Source organism: Macrotis lagotis, chromosome 7 (genome assembly GCF_037893015.1).
Source record: "Macrotis lagotis isolate mMagLag1 chromosome 7, bilby.v1.9.chrom.fasta, whole genome shotgun sequence".
NCBI classification, from domain to species: domain Eukaryota; kingdom Metazoa; phylum Chordata; class Mammalia; order Peramelemorphia; family Peramelidae; genus Macrotis; species Macrotis lagotis.
The window spans coordinates 104,607,906-104,617,348 of record NC_133664.1 but is presented as its reverse complement, the minus strand read 5'-3'; the positions used below and the strand labels follow the sequence as shown (position 1 = coordinate 104,617,348).

The 9,443-nt window shown below is 32.4% G+C and overlaps 1 protein-coding gene across 1 annotated transcript; it reads left to right on the top strand.

Moving 5' to 3' along the window:
- The first annotated feature begins 2,085 nt into the window (after nucleotides 1–2,085).
- LOC141494112 (taste receptor type 2 member 40-like) lies at nucleotides 2,086–3,072 on the top strand. Its single transcript, XM_074195258.1, has one exon. It carries the CDS (start codon nucleotides 2,086–2,088, stop codon nucleotides 3,070–3,072), a length of 987 nt encoding a protein of 328 aa, XP_074051359.1.
- The last annotated feature ends 6,371 nt before the right edge of the window (nucleotides 3,073–9,443 follow it).

Genomic DNA, 9,443 nt, shown 5'->3' with positions numbered 1-9,443 from the left:
TATACAGAGACATATTTTGTCTCACTCACAATCAGGTGTGAAGATCAAATTTTCCAAATCTTCTCCCTTTCTCTATCCAAAACCATATCTCCAGAACACTGTTTACTTTGATTATTCCTCTTAGAGTCTAAGACTTGGGCCAATTCCAAGAATCTCAAACAACCAAAGGAAGGAAGGAGTTAAAGAACTTTCGCTGAGAATGTCATTCAATCAATAAGCCAATTCAAACACACAGGCAAATTATTTTTTTTATTTTATTTACTTAAGGCAATGGGATTAAGTGACTTATCCAAGGTCACACAGTTAAGTAATTAAGTGTCTGAGTCACATTTGAACTCAGTTTCTCCTGACACCAGGGCCAGTGCTCTACCAACTGTACCACCTAGCTGCCCCCAAGCAAACCTAAATTTTAAAAAAAGCTTAATTATTTGTCTGGTTGAATTAAATGATTATTTGAGTTATTGGTTAAATAAAAATGAGCGAACCAATTATCAATTTGAATCTTAAAAAAGATGTCAGTGACTTTGTTCAAAATGTTTGGAAATTGTACCTAGATGCTATTTATAGATCTTAGTGCATTAAGTGGAGAGTATTTAACTTTTTGTTTTGTGATTTGATAGTGTTGAACTTATCATTCTCCTGTTATGTTTCAGATACTAAAACCCCAGGAGCCTAGAAAAGATAAATATGTTTTGAGATTTGCACACACATTTTTCCACAACACATTTTCTACCTGTTACCTCAAAGACTACCTCCTTAAAATCATGGCAACATCGTTAGAACACTGGCTTAATGGAACAGACACATTTCCTAAAATCATTGAGCTGGAAAGGTAATTTCATCCAAACCCCTTATTTCAGAAATGAAGAAAGTGAGGTCCCCAAAAGGCAACTTGACTCTCTCAGATTAAGGGGCAAAATTCCAATTCAAAACTCAGGTCTATGATCCTGCTTATCAGTGATCAAAGAATTTATCTCTTCCTTCCCAGGATTTAAACATTTTTTTTTTTTTTTTAGATTTTGCAAGACAATGGGGTTAAGTGGCTTGCCCAAGGCTACACAGTTAGGTAATTATTATGTGTCTGAGGCTGGGTTTGAACTCAGGTACGCCTGACTCCAGGGCCAGTGCTCTATCCACTGCACCACCTAGCAGCCCCAGGATTTAAACTTCTAAATCTGAATGACAGTCCAAGAAAGGGAGTCAAAAATTCATAGAAAGGAGAAAAGAATAGGAGAGAGAGAGAGAGAGAGAGAGAGAGAGAGAGAGAGAGAGAGAGAGAGGTCTTTAGAAGTGCATGTTCATGCAGAAGTTTAGGTCATAATAGGGGTATAAGAGAGCATGATAATTAGCTCCCTTCTCTGACTTCTCCCTACTCCATTCACCCTTGCCCACTCATTTTTGTAAAATTTTCTCCAGTCCTCCCTTTCCTCACTCCTCTCCAAGACAGCAAGCAATCTGATATAGGTTATATACATACACTCGTGTTACACATATTTCTCTGCTAGTCATGCTATCATATAAATAATGGATATAATGAATTATTTGCAAAACATTTTGCAAACTTAAAATATCATATGATTATCATTATGACATGCAAAAGACACCTCTAAGTTTTAAAGTCCAAATGGTTGGTCATGAAAACAATTATATTCTGGATCTTCTATAAGATTTGCTGGAGTCTGTTTTTTAATGCACTCTCTGTATTCCAGATTAGGAATGATGACACAAAAAAATTATGAATTCGTTTCTGAGACCACCAAAGGACAAAGATCTCATGGTAGTATCATTTAATTTGAAAAAAGAGAGTAAGATAGTTCAACCCTGCTTGAGACCATGCCAGAATCCTCAGGCTGATCCACTGCCAACATGTTTTAAAATAGAGAGAAGCCTAGGAGTCAAATCCTTCAAAAATTTGCATCTCTAGGCTCAGAGGTAAAAATTCTGAAATAAACAAATCATGTGAGTTTAGAAATACTATTTCAACTGCTTCCTATGAGATAAATGCTGGGTTCTACTAGAAATCTGCCAGTCAGGTACCTGAACCACACATTTTTTCCAGAAATAGAAGATTTGCAGCTGATGATAATGATTGAAACCTGCAGTTCCCTAGAAGATAAGCCATCAATGTTTGTTATGATTACATCTTTCACAATTCCAGGAATAGAGTGCATCATTGGCATTATTGGGAATGGTTTCATTATGGTTGTAAATGGGACAGAGTGGGTTCAGAACAGAAAGTTCTCCACAAGTGGTAGGATTTTGTTTTTCCTCAGTTTGTCTAGAATTGCTCTCCAGACTTGCATGATGATAGAAAACTCTGCATCTTTACTATTCCCATCTTTTTATAAAGAAGATGCTATCTATGAGACCTTCAAAGTCATTTTCATGTTCTTGACTTTTTGCAGCCTCTGGTTTGCTACTTGGCTCAGTATCTTCTACTTTGTAAAAATTGCTAATTTTAACCACCCCCTATTCATCAGGCTAAAGTGGAGAATTACTGGACTAATGCCATGGCTACTATCATCATCAGTGATCATTTCCTTCTGCTACAGTGTCCTTTTTTCCCAGCAAGTATATAATACTTCCTGTAATCATTCAATCCTTGATCCATTTTTCAACTCCACAAAGAAGAAATACATTATCAATACCAACATGATTAACTTGTTTATTATCTACATTGTGGGAATGTTCATACCTCTAATCCTGTTTATGCTTGCAACCATCTTGTTGATCACCTCTCTCAAGAGACACACCCTACAGATGGAGAGCAAGACCACAGGCTCCAGGAATCCCAGCATGGAGGCTCACATAGGAGCCATCAAAGCCATAAGCTCCTTTCTCATTCTCTACATTTTTAATTTTGTTGCTTTGTTTCTCTACATGTCTAATGTTTTTGATGATAAGAGTATCTGGATTGTATTGTGCAAAATCATTATGACTGCCTATCCCTCTGGTCACTCAATATTATTAATCTTGGGCAATCCCAAACTAAGAAATTCTTGGGAAATATTTCAGCACCAGATCTGTTCATGTTATTTTTCCTCATGCAGTTGGATCCTATCAGGAAAATGAAGATAAAATTTTCACCTAAGATTCTGGGTTTTCATTCTATAACCCTTTGCCACCTCGGACACCATTCTGATTTATCAGGTGCATTAAATTTTCCTTTGTCTCTCCCTTTACCTGCTATAGCTTAAGACTTTTTTTTCCTCTTTCCCACACCATTACACTGGCCCTTCTCCTACAAGTGAAGGTTTAAGACTTAATGAAGTATATCTTCACCAGGAAGGTCACATTAAATATGCTAATCAAATTATGATTAGTTAACCTACTGAGCAGAAACAGAGATGATGTATTTTATCTCCATTCTGTAAAGTGATAACATAAAATAGAAAGGTTAAAAATGGGGTAGCCTGTGTACTTTGCTATTTGTTCATGCAGAATATACCCCATATTTGTTGTCTTGTCTTTTCTATTAAATGTACATATAGGGTTCCTACAATATGATTTTGTGACTAGAATTTAGTCATGTAAAACCAAAAGGCACATTCATCTATTCTACCTTAGATTCAAATATCATTCAAATATGATTTTTTGATCACATACATTTTTCATGATTATCACAAAATGATATAAGAAAACAAAAATAAAATGATAGAATCAGGAAATTTCAAGGATGTAGTAAGTTTGGACTTTGCCTCATGAACTTCTCAGTACTAACTGACTTCTATAATTTGCATAAGTAGTGTTTTATACTGACTGAAAATAAAGGAAAGAAAATTCAAATCTTTCCATGGTTTTGGAGGAGAGAGTTGGAAAACGGATTATAGCTGAAAGCTCTATGACTTGTAAAGATAGTACAAAAAAAATCCTTCTGGAGGATGGATGGTACAAAACAACTCCACCTAAGCTCAGTGGTTTATTAGGTAGCAGGGTAGCATAATGGATAGAGTGTCAGGCATGCAGTCAGAAATTTGCTTAGAATCTTGTCTCAAATACTTACTAGTTCTGTGACCTTGAGCAAGTCACTTAACTTATCTCAGTTTCCCTATTTATAAAATTGGTATAATAATAGTAGTTACCCATAGATGAAAGTGAGATGAAATGAGGTACCATATGTAAGGCACTTTGTAAATCTTAAAGCACCTATATTAGTGCTATCTGTTCTTGTTATAGATATTTATTACTACCAATTTAGGACTACTCATGTACTCAGAAGAAATCATTATAACCATAAGAGCGGATGAGTATTTTAACAAGGGAAGGGTGTGCTAAAGCCAACTCTAACCAACTTATTAAAAAGCCAATTGTTAAATTTTCAGGATGAGCATTTATACCTCAGAAATAAACAATTACTATAAATCATGATTGATTTAATTTTTGTTGAATTTTAGACTTAATAAAATGCAAATAATGCAAATTAAATATACCCCTTTATTGTACTATAAATATTACTTGAGTTCAGAGTTGGTGTAATACAAGGTTTAGAGAGCTAGGTAATAACCAGAGTGGAGAATAATTGTAATAATAATAATAATAATAATAATAATAATAATAATAATAATAATAATAATAGAAGTTGGAGGATATAAAGATTATATTAAACATAGTCTTATCCTCATGCAGCTTCCAAACTAGCATGAAGGGACATAGTAACATACACCATTGAATAAAATTCAAAATAATTCAAATGGCATAAACTAGAGTCAACAACAACCACAACAATTAGCATTTAGTTAATGCAAAGTGCTTTAAATCCATTATCTCATTTGAACCTCACAGCCCTTCAACAAGATGAGAGTAGACAAGGGAGAACAGAGAAAAAAAAGGCCTATATTATTCCTACAGTTAAAGGAGGCAAAAATTTTAGAAGAACGAGTTGGTGAATAGGAGCAAATTTTGCAGAGAAGACTTTGGTGAATTTAGAGATAAGGTTTTCATTTGATTAGCCAAGAGGGAAAACATACTGCAAACAAACAAAAAAAAATTAACAAATGGAGGTAATAGAGAATACACATGGGCAAAATTTGAGTAATAGTGAAGAGGAATGAAAGGTACAATGGTAGCTAAAAGTGAGAACAAAGTGGGTTTCATTTTCTTTCTAAGAATGAAAATTCTGAGAAGTTATTTTAATTCAGTTTACTAAATACTAAGTATCTGTCATCAATAGAGCAATGTGTGAGGTAACAGGAGATAAAACAGTTTTGTTAGACTTATTCCTGAAGGTGAAACCAAGATTAAATAGTCAGGATGGTAGAGCAAAGACAGGGACCTGAGGATTCCTAATTCCCCTCCAAAGAATATTAAAATGCCTTAAAATGAATTCTGGAACAATAAAACCAACAAAAACATAGGCAAAATAGAAATCTATCAATCATCTCCTGAAAGAGATCTCAAAATGAAAACACCCAGAATTATTATAGCCAAATTCCAGAACTTCCAGATCAAATGAAAAATTGCAAAAACCAGAAACAATTAAAAAACAGTCAGAATAACTAACACATGCTTTCACAGCTTCTATTTTAAAGGATAAGAGGGCTTAGAATAATTATATTCAGAAGGACAAAAAACAACAATCAAGAATCATCTACCCAGTAAAACTGAGTATAATCCTTCAAAGGGAAAAAAAATGGATAGTTAATTTAATTGAATATGTTAAAGTATTCCTGATGAAAAGACAAGAGCTGAATAGAAAAAAATTGACTTAATTGCAACAATGAAGAAAAGTATAAAAAAGGTAAAGGGGAAAGAAAAATCATAAAGGATTCAATAATGTTAAATTGTTTACATTTCTACATGGAAAAATGAAGCTTATAACTCTTTAAAACTTTATCATTACTAGGACAGTTAGGAAAACAGTGCATAGACAATAAACATGAATGTAGGTTGACTATGATTGAATGATATTAAAAAAATTAAAAGGTGAAAAGGGATAGAGGGAAAAGGAAGAGATAAAACGAGGCAAATTATTTCACATAAAAGAGGCACACAGGAGCTTTTACAGTAGAAGGGGGAAAATGGGAGCAGGAGTGGGCAATACTTTAACCTTACTTCCACTGGAATTGACTCAAAGAGGAATAACACTGACACTCAAAGAAGTATAAAAATTCATCTTATTCTATAAGGAAGTAGAAGAGGGGAGAGACAAAAAAAGAGGTACTGTTAGAAATAGGTGGATTTGAAAATGCAATACTTAGAAGCAAAACATTTTTGAAGAGAGTCACAGTGAAAAAGAGAAAGAGCAGGATAAACAAGGAAAGCAGGATAGAGGGAAATATACATTAATCATTACTGTGAATGTGAATGAGTTGTGCAGATAGCACATTGGATTAGAAATCAGAATTTTATGTTTTTACAAGAAACATACTTGAAGCAGTACATAAAGAAAAGGTAAAAGTAAAGAGGAGAAACTATTATGTTACAAAGTTTAAAAAAGTAGGGACAGCAATAATGAACTCAGAAGAAAAAAATCAAAATTAGATCTAATTTAAAAAGATATTCAGGGAAACTGCATTTCATTAAAATGTACCATAGACAATGAAGCAATATCTATATTAAACATATATTTACCAAATGATATAACATTCAAAATTTTAAAGGAAGAGTTAAATGACTTATAGGAGGAAATAGACAACAAAATTGTACTAGTGGGAGAAACTACAATTGTTTTCTCTCAAAGAAAGTCAAATATAACCAAAAAATAATCAAGAAAAGTTAAGAAGATAAATAGAATTTTGGAAAAGTTAGATAGCATAAACCTCTGGAGAAAATTGAATGGGGACAAAGAATATACCTTTATCTCAGTGAAACATGGCACCTACAGAAAAATCAACCATATACCAGGGCATAATAATCTCACAAACATATGTAGAAAAGCAAAAGTATCAAATTTATCCTTTTCAGATCATAATGCAATAATATTTACATTCAAAAATGACTGAGAAAGCATAGTTTAAAAGACAAGTGGAACTAAACAATCTAATCTTAAAGAACAAGTGGGCCAAAGAATAAATCATATAAACAATAAATTTTTAAAGAGAAGTTCAACAATGGGACATTCTACCAAAATTTATGGGATGTAATCAAATCATTACTTAGGGAGAAATTTATCTTTAAATGAATACATCAATAAATTAAGAAAAAAAGATCAATGAATTGAGTATGCAACTAAAAAACAGAAAGAACAAGTGAAAAATCAATTGTGAACAAAATTGGAACTCAAAGGAAAGATTAATAAAATTGAAATTAAAACCACTGAACTAATAAATAAAACTAGGAGCTGGTTTTATGAAAAAGCACTAGTAATCAATTTTGAAGCAGTAAGTTTTGCTATAGCAAGAAAAGAAAAGTAAATTAATGTTGTTAGAATAAGAAATGAAAAACAAGGTCACCATTCTCTACAGATGATATGATACTTAGGGAATCCTAGAAAATCAACTAAAAACTCATTGAAATAATTAAAAACCAGCAAAGCTGCATGATATAAAAAAACTATATAAATCTTCAGTAATTCTATATATATATTACCAACAAAGTCCAGCAACAAGAGATAGGAAGTAAAATAATGCTGACAAAAGAAATTCTTAGGAGTATACCTACCAATACAACCCAGGAACCATATGAACAAAAATACAAAACACTTTTTACCCAAATAATATCATATCTAAACAATTAAAGAATATCAATTGTTCTTATGTAGGCCAAGACAATATAATAAAAGTGACAATTCTCTCTAAATTAATTTGCTTATTTGGTATCATACCAATCAAACTCCAAAAATTATTTTATAGAAGAAGTAAAAATAATAACAAAATTCATCTGAGAGAACAAAAGGCCAAAAATATCAAGGGAATCAATGGAAGAAAATGTGAAAGTAGGTGGCTTAGCTGTACCGGATCTCATACTGTGTTAGTAAAGTCATAATCATCAAAGCAATCTGGTACTGGTAAAGAAATAAAGTAGAGGGGGTGGCTAGGTGGTGCAGTGGATAGAGCACCGGCCCTGGCCTCAGGAGTACCTGAGTTCAAATCCGACCTCAGACACTTAATAATTACCTAGCTGTGGGGCCTTGGGCAAGCCACTTAACCCCATTGCCTTGCAAAAAATCTAACAAAAAAAAAAAAGAAAGAAAGAAAGAAAGTGGAAATTCAGTGAAATAGATTAGGTGCACAATACACAGTAATGCTTATAGTAATACAGGATTTAATAAACCCAAATAACCAAACTAATGGAGAAAAAATTCAACATTTGACAAAAACTGTTTGGAAAACTAGAAAGAAGTTTGGCAGAACCTAGGTATAGACCAACATTCACACGATAAAGTCAAATAGGAACAAATTTTAATAAAGAATGATACCAAAAACAAATTAGGGGAACTTAGAATAATTTATCAGTCATATCTGAGAATAAGGGAAGAATTTAGGACCAAAGAAGAGATAGAAAGCATTACATGATGATGTAAAATAGATAATTATTACATTAAATTTAAAAAGTTTTGCATAAACAAAAAACAAAGAAAGGTGAGAAGGAAAGCAGAAATTGCAGGGTAGGGGGAGAATTATAGCAAATTGCTCTAATAAAGATCTCATTTTTCAAATACATAGAGAATTGAGTCAAATTTGAAAGAAAAAAATTATTCCATAATTGATGATGATCAAAAGTGAATAGACAGTTTTCAAATAAAGAAACCAAAACTCTCTATGGAAATATGAAAAAAATTCTCTAAATCACTATTGATTAGAGAATACAAACTAACGAGACATGACTTCAAACTTATCAGACTGGTTAATAGGAGAAAAGAAAAATTAAAAACGTGGGAATGTAGAAAAATTGAGACATTAATTCACTATTGTGAAGGTGTGATGTGATCTAAACATTCTGAGCAATTTTGAACTATGTTCAAAAGATTATCACAAGTTCTGTAACACAGTAACACAGTAGCAGTAATATTGTAAAATGATTAGTTATGAATGATTTAGTGATTCTCTACAATACAGTGATCCTGGATAATGCCAAAGGATTCAGGAAGAAAAATGCTGTTCACCTCAACAGAAATAAGTGATGAAGTTTTAGTGAAGATCAAAGAATACTTTTTTAAATTTTATTTTTCTAGTTTTTTGTCTTTTCTTTCTTAACATTACTAACACGAAAATATGTATAATCTATATTAAATTGCTTGTCTTTTTAATGAAGGGGAAGAAGAGGAAGGGAGGAAAAGAATTTGGGCTCAAAAGTTTTAAAAAATGAATGTTTAAAATGTTTGGAAAAATAAAATACTTTTAAAATAGGCTTATTTCCTGCCTTCTTGCAGTTTCCATCTGACATGAAAGGAGAAAGGAAATGGAAACATACACAAATAACTGTAATTCAAAATAATACATAAATGCATAAACTAGAAGTAAGCAAGTATTTTTATGTGGTGCAAGAGAGATAATGGTCGTTAT